Source organism: Melanerpes formicivorus, unplaced genomic scaffold (genome assembly GCF_026170545.1).
Source record: "Melanerpes formicivorus ecotype bairdi unplaced genomic scaffold, bMelFor1.0.p_v2 SCAF_29, whole genome shotgun sequence".
Lineage (NCBI taxonomy): Eukaryota > Metazoa > Chordata > Aves > Piciformes > Picidae > Melanerpes > Melanerpes formicivorus.
The window spans coordinates 2529485-2551391 of NW_027142381.1; the positions used below are offsets into that span (position 1 = coordinate 2529485).

The 21907-nt window shown below is 51.9% G+C and overlaps 2 protein-coding genes across 15 annotated transcripts in view; both read right to left on the reverse strand.

The window, feature by feature from the left end:
• Positions 1–141: 141 nt before the first annotated feature.
• Positions 142–10117, reverse strand: NCF1 (neutrophil cytosolic factor 1). Its single transcript, XM_068154441.1, has 11 exons — positions 9929–10117; positions 9387–9467; positions 9137–9212; positions 7527–7692; positions 7345–7400; positions 6917–7039; positions 5121–5228; positions 4120–4237; positions 3223–3330; positions 1432–1574; positions 142–589 (listed from the first exon to the last, which is right to left on the reverse strand). Exons 1-11 carry the CDS (start codon positions 9998–10000, stop codon positions 474–476), a joined length of 1167 nt encoding a protein of 388 aa, XP_068010542.1. The 5' UTR covers positions 10001–10117; the 3' UTR covers positions 142–473.
• Positions 10118–15477: 5360 nt separating this feature from the next.
• GTF2I (general transcription factor IIi) overlaps positions 15478–21907 on the reverse strand; it is a 77755-nt gene continuing 71325 nt past the window's right edge. For all 14 annotated transcript variants that reach the window (XM_068154454.1, XM_068154447.1, XM_068154448.1 and 11 more), the window contains 3 exons: positions 20677–20715; positions 18051–18126; positions 15478–16007 (listed from right to left, as the gene is read on the reverse strand). In XM_068154454.1, the coding sequence (XP_068010555.1) occupies positions 18068–18126; positions 20677–20715 (98 nt within the window). In that variant the 3' untranslated portion in view covers positions 15478–16007; positions 18051–18067. The remainder of the gene's footprint in view (positions 16008–18050; positions 18127–20676; positions 20716–21907) is intronic.

Genomic DNA, 21907 nt, shown 5'->3' on the forward strand with positions numbered 1-21907 from the left:
TCCTCCCCATTGGCATCTTTCACAAGACACCCTTGCCCAGCACCCTGCCTTGGTGTGCTTGAGAGCAAAGCCTTTCCTGCCACCATGCTGCTCCCTGAGGTCTCCACTGGCCAGCTGTCTGGGCAGACATTGACATCTGTCTATAAAAAGTCTCTTCTTTATTAGTGAAAAACCACAAAATCATTCAAAACACAAATAGAGGATGAAAGAATGTCCAGTGGTGAGTGGTCCCCAGTGACTGTGGAAGCCTCAGTCCCCTAGAGCTGGTGGAGTGAGGCTGGGCTGGCATCACTGAGACATCTCGGGCTCATCATGCTTGTGGATGAAGAGGGGGGCTGGGCTGCACTGATCCAGCTAGCAGCTCCCTGGGATGCTGCCAGAGCCACCTGGATCCCCCAGTCTGGCCCTGAGCCCTGGCTGTGCGGGAGCTGGCAGAGATGAATCATCAGCTGGCTGGCACAGGGGGCTGAGGGTCACAGGATCTTTCTCCGGGTGCTCTCGGTGCAGCGGTTCAGGATGAGGTCTTTGCTGGGACGGGGAGGGACAGCAGGCTGAGCCTTGGGCTTGGTCTCTTGCTCATTCTTCTCAACTGTGGGTAAAGCAGAGATGAGTCAGAGCTCTCCACTTTCATGTGAATGTTCAAAAGCTTCCTAGGTAGTGGCCACTAAAGCTCCTGCCTCTCCTCCTGTCCCAGCTGTGTGTGATGGTCTTCCTGGAAGTCAGGGGGAGTTGGGATGAGCCCTGCTTGGGAGCTCTACTCAGGAGGGAGCCCAATGTGCAAGGAGCTCCTGTCCTGCACAGGGATTACCAGAGCTAAAGAATCTGCCTCAACAGCAACTTCCTTCTTTGTGCTCCACCTCCCTCTAGGTGCTTTGCTGACAGCTAATGTGCATGCTGATGGTAACAGCAACAGCTGCAAGGGTAAGGTTAGGTGCACAGAGGGAAAGCATAGCTCTTAAATGTGGGCTGACCTTCACCAGGACCTACTGAGGGCAGAAATGCCACCACGTGCTGCTCCTTCTCTGTCAGACCAGAGGTAAGAAATATTGGGGACACACACACACAGAGACACACACAGACACACACAGACACACACACACCTCCTTGTGCATACTTTCCCCATAGCAGAAGTGTGGACAGGCAACATGTGACCTACATGTGTTGTCCTACTGCATCATCTCCCACCTCTGATGGGGCAGAACCAGAGGCTGTGCTGCCCTGCAGGGACAGCCCAACCTTGGGATGTGAAGTGCAGAGGCATTTGGAGAAGAGAAGGAGCAGGGTCATTTCCTCCTCTCCATGCAGACCTTTCAGAGTGGCACAGGGACTCCCAGGCTTGTTTGCTTGCACCACAGCTCCAGCAACCAGCATTGGAGGGCATGGGCAGGATATTCAGCCCATGCCCAGGGCAAAGGTCCTGCTGGGACTTACTGATGACATTGGCCTTATTCTGGAATTTCTCCTTCAGGTTCCTCCTGCTCTGGATGTACTTCTTGCTGTTCCTCCTGTAGGTCTCCTGGCTGATCTGCTTCCGGCCTTGCTTGTGGATGCTCTTCACATTTCGGATGGTGGATCTGCAGGGAGTCAGAAACAAAACTGTCAGCTCCTCTGCCAGCTGCTCTCACTCCACATAAGGATTTCCCCTCCAGCCTTCCTCCTCTGCCTCAGCTCAAACCCAAACATTTTGGATTTGCCCAGGGGAAGGCACCAGTGGGTGCCAGCCCTCAAAGGCAGTCACAGATGGGATGCAGTGCACACAGTGTCTGAGGATGCAGCTGGAGAGGTGCTTGGGAAGCAAACACTGAAGGGTAAAGCATGAGTCTGGAAAGTAACAATGGGGGTAGAAAGGTGGATCAGAGAAGATGACCATGAAGCTTTCCCCACAGCCCAGGAAAGCCCTGGAGCTGATCTGAGCTTTGCCTTTGGATGGAAGGATGGACACACACACATGGCATCTCTACTGGCTACAAACTAAGGTCCTGGTGTGGGGTTTGGCATGGATCCTCAATGCCCAAAGCTCAGCCCCTTGGGCCAGGGGAGCAGAGTGAGGTATAAGTCAGTGAGCTCCTGGGTGTGTAGTGTTGGACCCACAGCAGAGAAACTGCTGAGAGAAATGAAAGTCTGAGCAGCTGGGGGCTGTGTGGTGACAGCTGCCACAGGGGAACCCCCAGCATCAGGGACTGTCCCCAGGCAGGCAGGCTGAGGCCACTGCTTAATCCTCACTGTGAGCAAGGTGGTTTCTGAGGTCCATCCCACAGCATCATCCTCCTGCTCCCCTCAAGGCAGCATGCTCACCTGCCTTCAGCTCAGCTTGGCTGCCATCACCTCTGCCACAGGGACAAGGTCTACCATGGGGGGCAAGGGACTGTGCTTGAAATAGGTCACCTCAACCCCCTCAAGGGTCTCAGTAGGCATCACTGTGCTCAGGTAGGTGGATTTGGGCCATTTGACACTGTCTGGCACTCAGTCCATGCTCCAGCAGAGCTGGATTTGGAGGGATTTTCTAGCAAGGCTGCTGTGTTTTCTTGTAGGGAAGAAAAGGCAGCAGCAGCAAGCAGCAAGCTCTCTTCCTGTGCATGGGAATTAATGAGTTATCATTGCTTTTTATCTTTTTAATCAAAACAAAATCCCTTCCATTAGCTGGAATCCTCCCATCAGATTAGGCCATGTGGCAGCTCTGATTAGTCAAATCTCTCCTGGCTTCTCAGAGATTCTGTGGATGCACTTAGGAAAGAAGAAAAAAGGCCAATTTGGAAATGAAATTTCATTAGCCCAGAAAAGGAACTTTGCAGAAGGACAAGGAGGAAGGTGCCTGGCTGGAGGACCTGCTGCAGCAGGGCCATGCATCCCTGCATCAGAAATGCTGGGGTGTCTCTGCCTGTGGGAGCTGGGCAGCACAGAGCTGTTTTTCACAGAACTGTAGCATTGTTTGGGTTGGAAAAGCCCTCTGTGATCATCGAGGCCAACTGCCAACCTGCCACCACCATGGCCACTAACCCATGTCCTGAGGTGCCCTGTCCACACATCCTCAAACACCTCCAGGGATGATGACTCCCCCACCCCCCTGGGTAATCTCTTTCTGCAGCCCCTCAAGATCTGCCTCCCAGGCAGTTTCTTATTGCCTGGCCGAACAAGGGATGCCACAAATCATCATCTGGTTTCATTTCACCCTCCTCTAAGAACAACTTTAGTCCTCCTCCCCCCACCCAGGGCTGTTCCTACCTCCGTGGAGGAGCACTCCGGTTCCTCAGCTCATTCTTCACAGAGGTGTTGGACTCCCCAGCTTTCTGCAGGTACATGGAGGGGTAATAACCTGTGGTTTCATCCTTCCTGCAGTGCAACACAAAGCAACATCACTTGCAGTGGTGGCTCTGAAACCCCAGCCTCCTCACACTTGTCCCCAGCTGGTGCTGGCTGGGTTATTTTCTCAGCCTGCTTGCGGCAGGGGAGGGCTTCCACTGTCCCCCTGCCTTGTGGCTCTTCCTGAGAGTGTGGCAAATAGCTAGCAGACAGAGCAACGGCTCACAGCTTTCAGGCTTTCACCAATTCAATATTAATTGCCCTAATGGCTTCATTGGGCTCCTGAAGCATCACTCAGGCCATCCTGCCAGACACTCTGCTGCTGAGTGCTCAAGAAGCACTCCCTGGTCACTGGCCCGTCTCCCCCTCCAGCCCAGCACACCAGCAGACACCAGGAGACCCTGCCAGTGCCCCTGGCCTGGGCACAGGCTGGAGCAGGAGGATCCCCAGGATATGCAGCCATGCCAGGTTCTGCTGTGAATGTGCAATCTGTGACTCTCCAGAGCTCAAGTGCAGCTGGGGCTGCCCTTGGGAAAGCCCAGGTGTGCAGGGCAGGCCAGGGCTGGGCTGAAAGCTGAGCTTCTGCAAAGCAAACTGTGCCAGAATTCTTGGAGACAAAATAACTGATGCTTCCCCCCCAGTCTGCCTCCTTCTTGGCTATTTCTGAAGCCCCCATTTAACATTTGGCAAAGCCACAGGCTTTGAAGTGACCCTGCAAAAGGAAGTGCTGTGCAGTGGCACCAAACAGCCTACATCTGCTGGTTCACCCTTCCCTCTGCCTGCCCCCTGCTTGCTGGATTTGCTCTTGGCTTCTCTCACCTGATGACCCACCAGCCATCAAGGAGCTTGTGGATGACTTCAATAACATCACCCTCCTTGAGGGTCAGCTCATCCTCCTCCACGGCTGTGTAGCTTTTCTGGACAATGTACTGCTCACCTGCACACAAAATCAGGACAGAAGGTTGTGTGCCACCACCCCAGGGAACAGGCTCAGCTGCTCCAGCTGCTGGGGAGAGGAGGCACCACTGCTTCAGTTCTCCAAGTGTGGATTCAGAGCTCCCCCAGATTTGTCAGTGGCTCATCCAGCACCTCTCCAGGGAGGAGAGTGCAAGCAGTGGAAGCACACCTCTCTGCTGAAGAGTATCTTTAGAATGCAGGTGATTAGAAGAGGAAGAAGGAAGTGTGCTAATAGAGTCTGTTGCAGTGTTTTGGAAACCACAGTATCACAGTGTCACAGTATAACTAAGGTTGGAAGAGACCTCGAGGATCATTGAGTCCAATCTGTCACCACAGACCTCATGATTAGACCATGGCACCAAGTGCCACATCCAATCCCTTCTTGAACATCTCCAGGGACAGTGACTCCACCACCTCCACAGAGATGAAACCCAGAGAGCAATCAGCCTGGGTCTGGAGGATCCTCCCTCTGCTCTGTGTGGTAAGGTCCTGCTGTCACAGCAGGGTGATGCAGGGGGCTGACAAGGACAGCATGGAAGCCAAGTGCCAGGGAAAGCCTGTGCCATGGTTTGGATGCTGCACCATGCTCCTTTGCTCCTCCAGCAACTCAACATTCACCCAGATAGCTCAGGACAGCCCCTGGATGAAGATGTGCATCTGTGATCAGCCAAAGAAGCATCTAATGCTGAGCTGTGTGCCATGGGAAGCTCCTGAGGTTGACACTGAGGCACCGAACCGTAAGATTCATCCCTCCTGGCAGCTCCTACAGCAGCATCTCCCTGGCCAACAGTCTTGCTTACTGGGGCCTTAACAATGAACCATGCCAGTGGGAGCTGCAGCACTCTGGTACCTCAGCATTTTACCTGCATAGTTGGGCTCCTGCTCCTCAGACTCATCAGGACCATCCATTGGCTCCAGGTAGGCAGCTGGCACCCAGCCTCGTTTGTTCTTCAACTGGCAAAACCACCAGCCTGTGAGGGAAGCAGCCAGGGGCAGAGGGGGGGTGGGTTATTATTTCCCATGGTTCAGCTGTTATCTTGCAAAAAAAAACCCACATAATCTGTTTCACTGTACACAAAAATGGTTACTAAGTCTGAGCTCTGGGAACAGTGGTAACTACCAACCTGAAGATCTGGCAGAACTCTTTGGCTACGTCATGCTCCTTACTGTTTGAGCAATCAGTGCATCAAAGAATGTGTCCAAGAGTTTCTCTGGAGGGCTTCCTGAAAGTCATGCTTCCCCAAGATGGAAAGCTTCAGAGCTGGCATCAGATGCTTTTAAATAACTAATCATTTCATCTTCTAAATGTGTTTGCTGTTTTTACTGGTTTTCACAGAATCACCAAGGTCTGAAGAGACCTCAAAGATCATCAAGTCCAACCTGTCACCACAGACCCCATGACTAAACCATGGCACCAAGTCCAATCCCCTCTTGAACACCTCCAGGGATGGGGACTCCACCACCTCCCTGGGCAGCACATTCCAATGGCTAACAACTCTCTCTGGGAAGAACTTTCTCCTCACCTCCAGCCTAAACTTTCCCTGGCACAGCTTGAGACTGTGTCCTCTTGTTCTGGTGCTGGTTGCCTGGGAGAAGAGACCAACCCCCACCTGGCTACAACCTCCCTTCAGGTAGTTGTAGACAGCAATGAGGTCACCCCTGAGCCTCCTCTTCTCCAGGCTAAGCAACCCCAGCTCCCTCAGCCTCTCCTCACAGGGCTGTGCTCCAGACCTCTCCCCACCTCTGTTGCCCTTCTCTGGACACCTTCAAGTCTCTCAATGTCCTTCTTAACCTGAGGAGCCCAGAACTGGACACAGGACTCAAGGTGTGGCCTAACCAGTGCTGAGTACAGGAGCACAATGACCTCCCTGCTCCTGCTGGCCACACTATTCTTAATGTATGCCAGGATGCCACTGGCCTTCTTGGCCACCTGGGCACACTGCTGGCTCATGTTCACCTGGCTGTCAGTCAGCACCCCCAGGTCCCTCTCTGTTTTGTAACAGGTCTGCAACTGACAAGCAATCCACCATGAATGGGCAGCTAGACTTAAGTGGGAAGTTGATCATCAAAGCTCAGCTTGGGGAAGACACTAGGAGAATTCCTGTTCACGATGGGGATATCACCTATGATGAATTTGGTACTTGTGATGCAGAGGGTTTTTAGAGGAAAACCAGCACAGCACAGGGGCTGTCCCAGCCAGGGGAGCTGCAGGCACCCACACAGGCTGGATGGAAGGGACAGTGTCAGGACCAGTCTGTCTCTCTTCATGTGGTGCAACCAGGGAGCCTGGCCAGCTCATTCCTTCTGGGCAGGGAACCTCACAGGCTGAGGCACACAAAGTGGTTGCACAGTTTTCTAGGATTGCCTCACACCCTTCCTGGCCACAGCCAACTGTCATGTGGCTCCATGTGCATGTGAAATACATCCCAAGGGGGTGGGAAGTGTCAAGAGGTTCAGTGCTGCTGGCTGCATTTGCTCTGAGCCTCTCCTCTCCATCAGGAGCCCCTGATCCAGCCACCCACTCCATAAGCCATGCACCAGCACAGCTAACTCACACACTACATTTGAATGAAGACACAAGGGCAGCTCCCATCCCTGCTGAAACAGTGGCCAGGAGGGGTCTGGCCCTCAGGGGCTCCCTGGAGGGATGGACACCTACCACTCTCGCTCTTCTCCACCACATCCACCATGTCCCCAGCTTGCAGAGCCATCTCAGATGTGGAGCTCTTCTCATAGTCAGCGATGGCTCGGTAGGTTTGCAGGACAATGGGCCCTGTGATATCTGCATGAGAGAGGTGAGACACGTTCCCTCTCCAGCCCCAGCACTGATATCCTAGTTCAGGCAGGCCAGAAGGAGCCCCAGGACATCCCAAAGTGCTCTCCCAGCCTCTTCTGGTTCCACACCAGCTGGATCCCCAGGCAGACTCATTCTCTTCAAGGCTGTGGTTTCTTCCCCGCTACAGCTCTGGCACAGAGCCCCTGCTCTCAGTCAGGGCATCTGCTGTGGGATGACTGCCCCTGCCCCTGCCCCTTCTGGGCTTGGCTGCTGCTGAGGGCAGCCACTTACATCCCTCTGAGGCCTCTTACCAGTGAGGGTTTTCTTGGCATCCTTTGGCAGGATGAAGACCTCAGGCTTCCTGATCCTAAAAGGTCACAGCAAAGGCATCTCAGTGCCAACCATTTCTCTGGGCACCCTGCTGGCTGGCTGCTGCCAGCAGCTGGGGCTGAGGAGGCAGGGTTTGCCCCAGAGGGCAGGCAGCTGGACTCACTGGCTGTCTGTGACGGGGTTCATGTCGTCGTGACGGACCCTGAAGAAGCTGACGACGTGCTGGCACCGGGAGATCTTGTGGGGCAGGTTGACCAGGGCGTAGCAGTACTCAGCCAGCGTGCCCTGCCTGCTCGCGGTGGAGCGCTGCCCGTCGAACCACTTCGGGGCTAGGGCAGAGCGGAAGGGACTCAGAATGAGCAGCCAGGCAGCCCTCTTTTGATGACTTCCCCAAGCAGGTTGCTCTGAATCATTCCTTTTGCCTTAAAAACAAGCGAGCTTGTCCCCACAAGGCAGAGCTCTGAGGGAGTGTGGCACCATCTTCCCCACCACTGCTCCAGTCCCACCTGTGGCAGACTCACAGGGGGTTCTGTGTGGTGCTCACAAAGCTGGGCAGGAGCTGACTGCAGGGCCATAGCCGTTTGGCAGAAGTGCTAGGGCCAGGGGGTCCTTGTCCTGGCAGAGTCTCTGGGGAGGGGAGTGGGGTGCAGTGCCCAGCCTGAGTGCCATGGGCAGCACGGGGGAGGGATGTGTGCAGCTGGAGTCATCCTCCACAGCCCATTGAACCTTGCACAGCTCCTGCAAGGCTCATCTCAGTTACAGCAAACCTCCCACATCCACACCCAGACTAAGCTCAGCTGCTGGGGCACAAGGAGGGGCTCAGGGGACCATTCTGTGGCCAAGGGAGATGAGCACACCCCTCTGTCCCACAACACATGTCCTGCAGCAGCCACTCTAGACCCTGGCTCTCCAGAACACCCCTGGCAGCCCCAGTTCTCAGCAGTGTTGATCCCCATGTGAAGATGCTTCTGTGTGCAGCTGGTGACAGCCCCACACCCCCTGCAGCAGCCTGGTGCCTGCCTTGTCCCCAGTGCTTTCAGTTCCCCAAAGAGAGAACACCACTTCCAGGAGCCCCAGCGTGGTGGTGGCAGCACATGGAAGGGTCCTGACACAGCAGGGTTAGTCCAGCCCTGACAGGGGAACCCCAGACCTGGCACCCACACTGCTGCCTGCTGAAGGTTTAGTGCTCCTCAAGAGCTGCTGGCCACAACCCACAGCTATTTCTCACGCTCTTTCCTGCCTCCTTTAAAGCAGGAAGTTCAATAAAAAGGGGAGTTTTGCTGACCAGCACCTTGCTTGGGAACAAACTGTCAGCTGTTTGGATCAGGAGTTGATATCCTGTAATTGAAGACATGTTGCATCTCTTCCTCTTACAAAACATCTGTGTTGCCATAAGGGCACTGAAACCAACCCCAGTGATGGTGTCCCCAGAGAGGGCTCAGCTCAGCTCAGCTCAGGCTCCCTAAAGCCAGACTCTTTGCACCAGCCAGCAGTCAGAGCTGACGCTGTGGGATGTGTCTCTGGGGTGCCCAGTCTTTGGGGAGGCAAAACAGGGCCTGTGGGGCAGGGTGAGTGTTGGGAGAAACTGCTGCAGTTGCTCAGACCTTTCTGGAACTTGGGGTTCAAGCCCAGTGGGCAGGAACAGAAAATGCACCAAGCACCTGCGCCGGAGGCAGCCTGCAGAGCTCAGCCTGCCCAGCTCAGCCTGACGGGGAATTTCCCAACCAGCTGCAGTTTCTGCTTCACCCCCCAGCCCCAGCAGCTGCCCCTCACCTGGCAAGTGTGGGATGATCCTCTTCTCCACGTTGATATCCCCGGATTCAATGGGGAACATCTCCTTCAGCGCTTTCTGTGGAGCAGAGCCAGGCACAGCTGTGAGGATCATGGAATGACCTGGAATGCTTCCAGGGATGGGGCATCTAACCTCTCTGGGCAACCCCTGACAGTGTCCCACTACCCTCAGTGTAACAAATGTCTTCCTTCCCTCTAGTCCAAGTCTCCCTTTTTCAGCTCCAAGACTCACATGGAACTCATAGATCTCCGTAAACCGGCGGTAGATGAGCTTTTCCGAGAGGTCATTCCACTTCACCAGGAACATGTAGACCTGAGGGACAAAGCAGAGCTGCTGCATCTGGACCCCACACCTCGCTGCATCCCAAGCCCTCAGGCAGCCCCAGGGATGTTTCAGTTTCAGGTAAATTGTGGTTTTTTTTCTTCCACCACCTCCACACGAGTAGCTCTGCCTGGGCAGCAAGCTTAGCACTGTTAGGAAGCTCAGCAGGGATGGAAAGGGGACAGAGACATCCAGACAGGTGGGAATCAAAGAGGGAAGAGCTCTAAGCCTGCAAAGTAACCAACAATGTGCAGAGGTGGTGCACAAAATCTCGTGTGTTCAGAACATTTTAACCTCTGGCTGGCTGTCTCCAGCTCATGCCACCAGCCATGACCCCCTCCCCCCCTCCCCCCCCAGAATGGATCCTCTTAGACCCTCAGTCACATTTATCTAAAGAAATTTGCTGGCCAGCCCTCAGTGCTCAGCATGTCCAAAGGTCTTGAGGTACTCACATAGTGCTGGCTGGGGAAGAACCTTTTCTCGTAGCCCAGCAGCTCGATGTGCCGGATGAAGGCATCCCCCATAGCTGCTCCCAGCCGTGGTGGCCCGGCCCGGCCCTTGCCCCTGCTCCTGCTCCTGCTCCTGCTCCTGCTCCTGCTCCTGCTCCTGCTCCTGACCCTGACCCTGCTTCTGCTCCTGCCCCTGCCCCTGCCCCTGCCCCTGCTCCTGCCCCTGCCCCTGCCCCTGCCCCTGCCCCTGCTCCTGCTCCTGCCCCTGCCCCTGCCCCTGCCCCTGCCCCTGCTCCTGCCCCTGCCCCTGCCCCTGCCCCTGCCCCTGCTCCTGCTCCTGCCCCTGCCCCTGCCCCTGCTCCTGCCCCTGCCCCTGCCCCTGCCCCTGCTCCTGCTCCTGCCCCTGCTCCTGCTCCTGCCCCTGCCCCTGCCCCTGCCCCTGTCCCTCCTCCTGCTCCTGCCCCTGCCCCTGCCCCTGCCCCTGCTCCTGCCCCTGCCCCTGCTCCTGCTCCTGCCCCTGCTCCTGCTCCTGCTCCTGCCCCTGCCCCTGCCCCTGCTCCTGCCCCTGCCCCTGTCCCTCCTCCTGCTCCTGCCCCTGCCCCTGCCCCTGCCCCTGCTCCTGCCCCTGCCCCTGCTCCTGCTCCTGCTCCTGCTCCTGCCCCTGCCCCTGCCCCTGCCCCTGCCCCTGCTCCTGCTCCTGCCCCTGCCCCTGCCCCTGCCCCTGCCCCTGCCCGGGCGCTTCGGCAGCCTCTACTCCCCACTGCCTCTCACGGCCCTGCTCTGCTGTTAAAGGCTCGGGGAAGAGGAAGTCCCGCTGCAGGCACACCCCTAATTCTGCACTGCTGTGGTTTGTATTGAGTCCCTGCTTCCCCTGGTTAGTCTCCAGACAAGCTCCAGGGCTGGGGAGAAGGTGAGTAGCTAGGAGACTTTGGGGATGCCCTGGAGGCACCTCTGCTGCCCCAAGTGATCCCTCTCACCCCTGACACTGGCCCAGGATGGCAATGGGAGCTGCAGCACTCATTCTGCAGAAGGTCAAGGACAGAGAAGTCCTTGGCAGTGGCAATGTAGTTAGCAATGGCAACCTGAGGAGTCTTTACCCTCCTGAGTGGAGCTGGATGGGTTCAGTAAGGCACATAACACACTGCCCAAGCCCAGGGAGGGCAGCACCATCCTCTGCATCAGTGGGAGACTGTCCCATGCTCCCAGGGCAGGTGAGGAGGCCAGGGACATGGCACAAGGAAGATGGGGCAGTCAGGCTGTGCATGCAAGAGCTCCTGCCCTTGCATCACTGTTTCCTTTCAGTCACTTATAGCCTCCCCCAAAAAGCTCCCTTGAGCAGCCCCCAGGGACCTGAGCCAGCCCCAGAACTGCAGCTCTGCTTCCTGCCTTACCTGGGCACTGGGCTGCCTGGGAGCACTGGTCACAGGGGACCCCAGCCATAGGGAAACCTGGGCTGGAGATGGACCCCTGCCTCCCTCTAGGAGAACATGAGGGTTCCCTGCAAAGCTTGGCACCAGCATCCTCTTGCTCCTCCTCACCCAGGCAGAAGGGCAGGGAGGGCTGCATGGATCAATCCCATGCTACTCACAGGTAGAAGAGCACTTTCATGCCCAGCAAGGGCACCCTCAATGTCAAAGGGAGCCAGTGCTGGGACCTGCTCTCCACTGGATGCTTGGGAAGAGCCTGGCTCCAGCCAGCTACCCAGCCATGAGCCCTCAGCCTCAACCCCAGCTCCCTCTGCCGCATGCCCTCCGGGGGCCCATGCTCAGGGGCAGCTGGTGTCCCTGGCAGGCCAACACCTTCTGTGAGCTGGTTGGCAGAGCAAGCCCAGAGCCACCCTCACACAGATGTCTTAGTCAGTGAGGCAGCATCCCCAAACCACCATTGCAGCCAAGATGAGCTCTTTCCACTGACCATCAACACCAAGCCATGGCACAGGGTTGGCCTCTGATGCCCTTATGAGCTGTAAAGACAAAAGCTTGCTCTGGCCACATGAAAAAGAGAATCAAATACTAGCCATGGCTTTCCCCTGAATCTCAGGAGTAGCACTTTGCAGCTGCTGAGATTGGTCATTTAAATGTGTGTGGTATGAACAGAAATGTTAAAAATGTCCCTCCAGGGCTGTTTGGCTTCTGCTCTGCTGACAGCCAGATTCAGAGATTCATAGAATGCTTGGGGCTGGAAGAGGACCTTAAAGATCACCCAGTTCCAACCCTCTGCCATGGGCAGGGACACCTTCCACTAGTCCAGGTTGCTCAAGGCCTCATCCAACCTGGCCTTGAACACCTCTATGGAGGGCACATCCACAACCTCCCTGGGCAACCTGTTCCAGTGTCTCCCCACCCCCACTAGAAAGAATTTCTTCCCAGTCTCCAGTCTAAATCTGCCCTCCTCAAGCTTCAGTCCATCCCCTTGTCCAGACTTTGCTTCTTATGCAAACCACCACCAACTAATTGCATAATTACACTTGTCTGTACTCAATTGAAAACTGCTCCACAGACAGAGCATTACTGGAACCCTCCTGGCTCACCCTTCTTCCTGTTTCCTCTTTCCTCACCCTGTGATGCGAGAAATGAAACGGAGCTTGGCCATCTCCCGGCTGGCGAGGGGTGAGCTCACAGTGAGACACAGCCTGTAGCTCAGTGTCATCCACTGCTTAGTGTTCCCACCAGCTGTCTGTTCAGACAGTTACTACATGACACCTACCACCACTTCAGAAGGAAACTGTGGGAGGAGTACTGACCCAGCTGAAACACGAGAGGGGTTTACGGAGTTCATGATTGGAGTCGTGTTTTGAGACATGAAGCTGGCATCTGAACACAGGACCTGATCTTGGAGAGATGGAGAACTTCTGCTGGCCTCCAGATGGAAAGTTTGGTAGCTGTGTTGTGCTCCCCTGCTTTGGAGTGAGGAGCAGCAGATACAGGACTTCAGGTGCCAGATTTCCATCAAGATGAAGTGCTGGAGGTTCAGAGTTTCTTAGGTGAATGGAATGTCCTCTCTAGTGCTTCACTCAAAAGCAGCACCAGAACCTCCTGGAAATTAACAGCTGAAGAAAGGAATGCCACCTTCATTTTGCTCCAAAATGTCTCTTTTTGATGTTTTGGTAGTTTAAATTGAACCTTAATTCAACCCAGAGCCGAGGGAGGCCTTGCTTGCATGGCTGTGTGTGAACAGAACTCTGTGCTCCACGAGCTGCTGCAAAATGACCAGGAGGAGTCTGTCCTCTTCCTTAGCACTGTCACTGACAGGGCAGGTATGGAAAGACACAAAAGGGTTCAAGTTCTGTATGTGGAAAACTTCAAATCCCAAGGGAAAAATCCTGGCCAGCTGCTGCACAACAGAGGTGCTGGACCTCATCTGATGGTTACCACTGCAAGAAACGCTGTGGTGCTGAACCCCAGGCACCCCAGGCTCCACCATGGGCACCCTGGACCTTACACTACGTGGGTCCAAATTTCCTCTTTAAGTGAAAGGAGCCAGCCCAAGGCACAGGATGGGCCGTTGAAGCTCCACCAAACCTGGGGAATGAAGACTTGACTGCTGCTTCGTCAACACGAAGCCTCTCTGCTGGAACAACACAAAAAGATCTTCAGAGCTCTGGTAAGTGGTTGCAATTGTATTTATTTCCTTGTTCATTAGTACAGCCAAGAGGGTTTTTAGGGCACTGTCAGTCAATATCCAAAGAGTGACACACCTCCTGTAGTACTTGTTTGCAAATGAGTCAGATTGTCACACATGGTCAACATCTACAACTCTGAGAGCTGTTAGGACTCTCTCTTTCTGTACATATAGAGATATATATTTTTATTTATTTTCTTTTTAATATAAAATGGATGTTTGGAAGTTGCAACAAATGTTGGTGCAATTATGTTGTCAGTTTAATTTCTCCCCTGGACAGCCTTAAGACCAAAGAGAGACTTCAGTGTTGAACACTGAGACATCCACCAGCATTAGTGCAAGCCCAGCAGCAGGGCAGACACAACACAAACCATCCCTGTGACTCCCAGCATTACATAAGGACTCCAAGTCCTTCCAGTAAAACCACTGCACTGCTTTTCACTTCCTCTTTTTTCCCTTTCTCAGCCCCTGCACACGTAGCAGCAGGATGTCCTCACTCTGCTGTCACATACCTGACAAGGCAGCAGCAGTTACTCATCTCCACAGCTCAGTTGCTACACTGCCTCGCCCTCGTCAGCACGGAGCCCTAAGAGCTCCCTCAGTGGTGTGTGTACAGCCTTGCTGGGCAGAAAGTGCTTCCTAAAGATAGCTGCCAGTGAAGAAGTATTGGACCATCCTTCCACTTTTCAAAAGGGGAAGCTGAGAGCCAGCAGAAAACCCCAGGGAAAGCTGCATGAGCTCACTTCCCCATTCTAAACATTTCTAGCATGGCCATTGCCCCAACAGCAACCTCTTTATGGAGGTGCATTAACTGAGCCTGTCTTCCAGTCAGCAGGGAAATACCTCAGTGGTTACAATGTGGGACAGCACCATACTGCTGAGCAGCGACACGCTGGCCACCAGGCTGCTCCCCGTGGGACTGAGAGAGGGGCTGCCTGCTGAGGGACGGCAGAGCTGCATCAGCCACCTTGCAGAGCTGGAAGGTGCAACTGGGATGAGCATTTCCCAAATGCCTCAGGATGGAGCTAGCCCTGCTTCTACTGACATCAGCAGCACAAGGTCCCAGTATTTAAGTGGGAACACCTAGGTCTGCAAGGAACTGTGAAAACACAAGCCCGTGTCCTACAGCTCTCTCTTGCCTCCAGATGATGGGGCATGTGCTGCTCTGAACTCATCTGCTGAACTTCAGGTTGCTCCCAGGGAACAGACACTGTAGCTACTTGAATTTAAGGCCTCACATTTTCCTTTGAATTCCAACACCCTCACCCTCACCCACCCAGAGCTGGATCTCTGTCTGAAAGCCAGGACTGGAATTTACTTCCTTCACTGGCCTCCTCTACCTGCCAACAGAATGCCTGCTAGAACTTGGTTTGCTGTAAGATATGTGAGTGTATCCTGCATGGACAGTCATGAACACCATCTGAAAGGCCTTTATTTCTTAACAGGGAATAAGGTTTAGCATTTGTGCCCAATGGAGCCATGCCAATAAAAGAGAAACCTCTCCTATCACCTGCATCTCTTCTATAGACATTATCATAGCCAGACCTTTGCATCTCCTGTGGTTTGTGAGACTGAAATGCGTACATCAGATTCTTTAATGATGTGGGGCATAACCAGGATGATGGGAGACTTCACTCTTGATCTGGTAGGGCCTACTAGCAATATGCTTCCCTAACTAGTTCTAGGTGAGCAGCAGGGAGTCCCCCCCACAGCCTTCAGGACAAAAGCTCTCGCTCAGGTCCACGCCAATTTTGCCTGCGTTAGGACTGCAAGACCAGACCCATCCTCTACAAAGCATGTGATCATCTGATAGAACACTGCTTGGGCTTGATGGAACAAGCTGTGTAACAGGGCTTAATTCAAAGTGCTTCCTAATCCACACCTCTGAAACCACTCACTCAGCAGTCCATCTCACCAACGTGCACCAAGGGTGGAGTGAAGCAGTTTATCTTTTATTTATGGCAAAAAATATGAACTGTGATAGGTATCATAGGGGGAAAACAAAAAATCAGCTTAAATATACAGACAGAACTGTCCAACCAATCATTAAAACCAGTTAAATCCACAGAATTTATTTCTTCCCCACCCCCCCCCCCACCCCAAAGTAAAACCAAAACTGAACTTCTGGCAGGAATTTGTCCTCGCTGCAGAAGCTGAGGTGCATCCAGGGGTGGCGAATTCCAGGCTCTGTTAAGTCCATGTTGATCTTAACCTCTGTCATCTCCCCAGCGCTGCTGCGTCACGTTTCGTGGCTCTAATATATACTCCAAGGTAAAACCAGCCATTTAAAATCTACAGCCAGTCTTTGCTTTAAGTCAATTCACAGAACTGCTGAAAAAAGTAGATATTTCTATCTAAAAGTACAAAACCGATTTGTATAGAAGGTATTTCTCTTATACAGTTATATTACACAGCTCAGGTGGAGTCCTGGCAGGCTCTTCTCAGAACTGGAAGCTTCTGACTAGATAAGAATGATAAAAGCCAGTTAGTTGGACTGCAGCTTTGGATCTGATCACACATACAAGCAGTTTGTGTTGCCTTTCTGAGTTTGTCAGGCCCAGATTCATACAGCATGCAGAAGCTGAAGAACTCTCAAGAACTAGGAGATTAAATGTGTGCTTCAGTGGTCTCTGAAGAATTTAATCTTGGAATGGAATTAACCAGGTTGGAAAAGACCTTTGAGGTCATTCAGTACAACCTATCACCCATCACCATCTAATCAACCAAACCGTGGCACCAAGCACCCCATCCAGTCTCTTCCTAAACACCTCCAGTGATGGTGACTCCACCACCTCCCTGGGCAGCACATTTCAATGGCCAACCTCTCTCTTTCTATGAAGAACTTCTTCCTAACATTCAGCCTAAACCTCCCCTGGTGCAGCTTGAGACTGTGTCCTTGTGAATGGCTTATGTTGGAAGTGACCTCAGAGATCATCTTCTCCACCGTCCCTGCCATGGGCAGGGCTGCCTCTCAACTAGGCTTGGCTGCTCAAGGCCTCATCGACCTGGCCATGAACCAGGGAGGAGGCAGCCACGACCTGTTCCAGAGTCTCACCACCCTCATACTGAAGAGCAACTTCCTGAGATCCAGTCTAACCCTACTCTCCCCTCAGCTTCAAGCCATTCCCCCTTGTCCCACTGCTAGACACCCTTATGGGAAGTCCCCCTCCAGCCTTCCTGTAGGATCCCTTCAGGCATTGGGAGGCAGATAGATCAAACGCTTGCTTGAGCAAAAATTTGGTGGATGGCCTAAAGCATCCAAGAAGCTGAAGCACCACAGCACCACATTGTGCAGCCATTGCTCAGACAAAACTTCTATGACCTTGAATGGACAAGTGAGATGGATTTTTATACCCCCACTGGGTGAAGTGCTTCCCATGACAAATTAAAAGGGTTTTTCCCCAGCATATTTTCTCCTGCCACATTCAGTGTAATGACAACTATTTCCATAGCTAACTTCACCAGTTTGTTAGGAAGACTACTGCTGTACTCCCAGTTCTCAGGGCACAGACAGCTGTGCTGGGTTTGTCCCTTCAGTCCCTCATCCTGATGCCAACCGCAGCCCCTGTGTTCAAGGCTGCACAGATGGGCCATGGCCAAAGCTGTCCTCTCCAAACAGCTGGATGGGGCTAGGAGTGAAAGCCACATGCTCCAGGCTCCTCCAGCCACCATTTCATGTGAAGGGCAAACCACATAATCTCTCTCAGCTGCTCTGGCCAGCAGAAATGAAGAACCAGAGCTGGCTTTTGCTGACTGCTGGCCATGCCCTCAGAACTGGAACAGTACACAGAGGTGTTGTTCTCTGAGGTGAATATCATGTCTATTTCAAGAGGACACAGTCTCTAACTGCGCCAGGGGAAGTTTAGAGTTGAGGAGGAAGTTCTTGGGCCCCTCAATTTAAGAAGGACACTGAGGCTCTTGAATGTGTCTAGAGAAGGGCAATGAGGCTGGGGAGGGGTCTGGAGCACAGCCCTGTGAGGAGAGGCTGAGGGAGCTGGGATTGTTTAGCCTGGAGAAGAGGAGGCTCAGGGGAGACCTTCTTGCTCTCTACAACTACCTGAAGGGAGGTTGTAGACAGGAGGGGGTTGGTGTCTTCTCCCAGGCAACCAGCACCAGAACAAGAGGACACAGTCTCAAGCTGTGCCAGGGGAAGTTTAGGCTGGAGGTGAGGAGAAAGTTCTTCCCAGAGAGAGTTGTTAGCCATTGGAATGTGCTGCCCAGGGAGGTGGTGGAGTCCCCATCCCTGGAGGTGTTCAAAACAGGATTGGACGTGGCACTTGGCACCATGGTTTAGTAGCCAATGAGGTGTTGGGTGACAGGTTGGACTTGATGATCTTTGAGGTCTTTTCCAACCTTATTGATTCTATGATTCTAAAGCTAAGCAGGCTACAGCTCAAGCACACCAAACAATTGCATCCAGCTTGGTATCAATCAAGTCTTCTCCCCAGCCCAAAATATTATTCCTTCACAGGTGTTGACTCCAAGAAACAATAAATTGTTTTACCCAGCAGTGAGGAGGTCCTACCACGTTGGGTCTGGATCTTTCTTTGCTTGAAAACTTTCTATTGTTTCTGTAACTTCTGTGGAAAAAGCAACAATGAATGAAAAGAAGAGAAAAGGAAAGAAAAAGGGGAACTTCCCAACTGATTTTGTCAGCTCTGAAAATATGCAGAGCATTAACTTAGCCTTTGAAGCTATCAATGATAAATGAAAATGTATTCACAACAATCTTGATTCTGTGGAAGCTAAGTTGAAGTGAGCCTGGCAAAGCAGCCTGGGGTCTTAGAGAACTCTGGGTTTTAAAGAGAAGACACAAATGTTGGTATTAGATGTGTATGAAAGTTCAAAGTGCTTCTTATGTAGCTGAAATACTCAACTGGGCTGGACAGGTACTTAGCCCCAAAGGGAAACAGCATGTAATCAGTGCAGACAAGTCAGGTCAATCACTGTTTTGGTCTGTGTCCTGCTCTTCAGCCCTTTTCCCTCCTCTCTGTTAACCCCCAGCACCATTCCCTCTTCCAACACCTCATTAGATCTGTGATGCTGGGTGAAGCTTTTCCAGCACTCACATCCCAGACATCACTTCAGACATCCCAGGCACAAATGCTGCTTCACCTTTAAGATGCTGCCTTCCAAAGCCAGCTAACAACAGGGGAACCTACTTGTGCTTGAGTTGTGCCTTCTGGGTTAGGGACTGAATTAGCACTCACTGCACAAACTCTTCACTGCACTATTGCTCACATTTTTTGCCCATCTCTTCTCAGCACAGACTTCTGCATTGTTGCATTTCAGTCTGCCCAAACCATATTTTGACCCTAGCTAATTTTTCTTCTTCAATGCACAATATCACATAGGCAGGCAGCATGGGATCATAAAGGAAGAAAAGAGAGAGAGAGAGAGAAATGTTATCTTGTGGGCTGAAGCATTCATCATCTTTTGATAGAATTCTTTTCATTTCCAGGAGATTTCATTACAAAAATCTTTGCTTTTGCTTTTTTTTTTTCCCCTTTCTCCCCCACAGGGGCACTCAGAGGTAAATCAAAGAAGTCTCCTGCCTGTGTAGCACAGCCTGGATGACCTGGAGCCTGATTTTGTTCCTTTTATTAATAGACAAGCTGATGTTGGAAAGAAATTGGGTTTTCCACTGAAGTTGTTTGGGACTGGGGTAATACATCACCACATCATTTTATACCTTCCAGCTTAGCACTCAATTGATTTTGAGGTCTTTAGCAATTGCATGCTTTTTCTCAAGATCACTTCTCTGGTTACAGGGTCTGAATCCAGCTTTGGATAACAAATTCAACCCCATGCTTGTCTGCTTCTTCAAAACCATCACTCTTGAAGGCCCCTAGCTAGATTTCCTCCACATCATGGTGCTCAGGATTGGTCTCTCTCCACCATCTAACAATGTCTGTGATCCCACTTATTTTTAGCATTATAAAAGCATCTGGTGCTCCAGCTTTAGATAACTGTGAGCCTGAAACCTGCAGCTCAGCTCTTTAGTGATTCTAAGGCTTGCCTTCTTTTTGTCTTGATTGCTGCAACCAGACTGATCCATACTTGGAGTAAGACCTACTCATAACTCTTGGACTGAATCTGTCACTGAGCTTCTAACAGTAGTTCTGGTTGAGCATCTTGGCTTATCTCAAGAGTTCAGTCCCATGGCAGGGCAACTGAAGCACTGGAGATTGGAAAGGGCAATTCCATGGAAGAGGATACAGGAGAATGGGAGAGCTGAGACTTGCTGCTTTCTCTCTGGGGGAACCTGAGCAGGATTAGAGAATGAACTCAAGATGAGAGTGTCAAGATGGCAAATGCTGATGCACAGCAGCCTCCATCCCAGTGCTGGTGGCGACACTGCTGCCAGGCTGCTACTGACACATCAGAGAGCCCCTCTCAGAGTACCTGACACATTAAACTGCCACAGCACCTCAGATCCCCTATGCCAGCCACTGTCACCCACAGCCCCGGTGACAAGCTGGGAGTTCAGCAGAGGCAGCATTTACGAGCCCAGAGCACCCAGTATGCCAGTTCTCACATCAAGTCAGTGTTTGTGAGCCTCAAAGACCACATGCAGAAGCACAGGGAGGGTAGAAGATCTACAGTCTCCTTGGTCTCACATGTATCACCATCTGAAAAAGCTGCAACTCAGGGACAAGAGGAAAGCTGGATCTTTTTCAGAGCTCAGGCTCTGGAAGAACAAGAGTACTTTCCCTCCTCAACACAGCATATTCAGGCCAACATGGCATCCACATTCCCTGATGAAGGCAATCATTCACTGGCACAAATTGTGGAAACTACTGAGCTGAATAACTAGCTGCATGGCTCAGGATGTGAGCAATCACTCAAAGCCTATATATAGTGATGACTCACCAGCCACCACCAGCGATTCATAAAACTCCTTTGTAAAATTACTTGGATAATAACTTCTGCTGCAGGGGATTTTTCACAGGATGCTGCTGCATGATATTAATACAGATGAAAAGAAAACTATCTTGGGAATCAATAAAAGCCCTCTTTGTTTTGACTGACTCTCTCCTTTATATACCAAGCCAAACCAAAACAGATGTAACTTTGTTCAAAGTTACTTACAAATCTTTGTTGACAGTAACTGGAGACAAAACACTTACCTTCTACAGAGACTTCTGATTTGATTGGTTCAGCTGGCTCTGAAATGAAGAAGAAAACAGAAGTTAAATGAATATAAATATAGGGAGAGCTTACAGCAGCCTTCCAGTACCTGAAGGGGGTCTATGAGAAAGCTGGGAAGGGACTTTTTATAAGGGCTTGTAGTGATAGGGTGAGAGGGAATGGATTGAAGCTTGATGAGGGCAGAGTTAGACTGGAGATGAGAAAGACATTCTTGACAGTGAGGCTGGTGAGACACTGGAACAGGTTGCTCATGGAGGTAGATGTCCCCTCCCTGGAGGTCTTCAAGGCCAGGCTGGATGAGGCCTTGAGCAACCTGGGCTGGTGGAAACTGTCCCTGTCTATGGCAGGGGTGTTGGAACTGGATGACATTTAAGGTCCCTTTCAGCCTAAACCCTTTCATGAATCAATGAATCAGAGAAGCAGCTTAGAAAAATGAAGGAAATTAAGGTTTCTCTGAGAAAGTGTCTCATGTTTTCTATTAAGGCACAAATATCTTTGCCTGAGATCAATGTGTGCAACTTTTCTATAGAGTCTGCAGCAAAACCATAAAAAATACCCAAACATTCATTACATTGCACTACCTAAACTCTTCCAAGTATGGTTCACTGCAGCACACATATCACTGAGACCCAGCAGAACACGATGTGCACTTGCACAGGATACACCAAGTGTGAAACAGCTTTACTCAAGCTGCTCACATATAAAACTGTAGGTTTTGAAGAGAGAGAACACTTCTAACACTTCTGGTTGGTATTGTCTTCAGTGGTATGTGTATCTTGGGGGAGAGTGTAGAGTAGAGTAGAGTAGAGTAGAGTAAAATAGAGTAGAGTAGAGTAGAGTAGAATAGAGTAGAGTAGAGCAGAATAGAGTAGAGCAGAATAGAGTAGAAGAGAATAGAGCAGAATAGAGTAGAATAGAGTAGAGCAGAATAGAGTAGAGTAGAGTAGAGTAGAGCAGAGTAGAATTAACCAGGTTGGAAGAGACCTTTGAGATCACCAAGTCCAACCTATCACCCAACACCATCTAATCAACTAAACCATGGCACCAAGCACCCCATCCAGTCTCTTCCTAAACACCTCCCAGTGATGGTGACTCCACCACCTTTCCATTACCCATGTTGAAGGATTGTGGCTGGGCAGGTGCTGGGAAAGCCACTGCAGGTGAGGTAAGGACAGATAGGCTACAGCAACTCCCTAAGCATCAGCAGCT

What these genes read in the sequence shown, in the direction of transcription:
- NCF1 (XM_068154441.1), bottom strand. Translation starts at nt 10,000, where the DNA reads ATGGGGGATGCCTTCATCCGGCACATCGAGCTGCTGGGCTACGAGAAA. An exon ending in TGCCAAGAAAACCCTCACTG is followed by an intron (nt 7,040 to 7,344) that starts GTAAGAGGCCTC and finishes TCTCTCATGCAG; the next exon opens with ATATCACAGGGCCCATTGTC. An exon ending in GCAGGAGCCCAACTATGCAG is followed by an intron (nt 4,238 to 5,120) that starts GTAAAATGCTGA and finishes TTTTGTGTGCAG; the next exon opens with GTGAGCAGTACATTGTCCAG.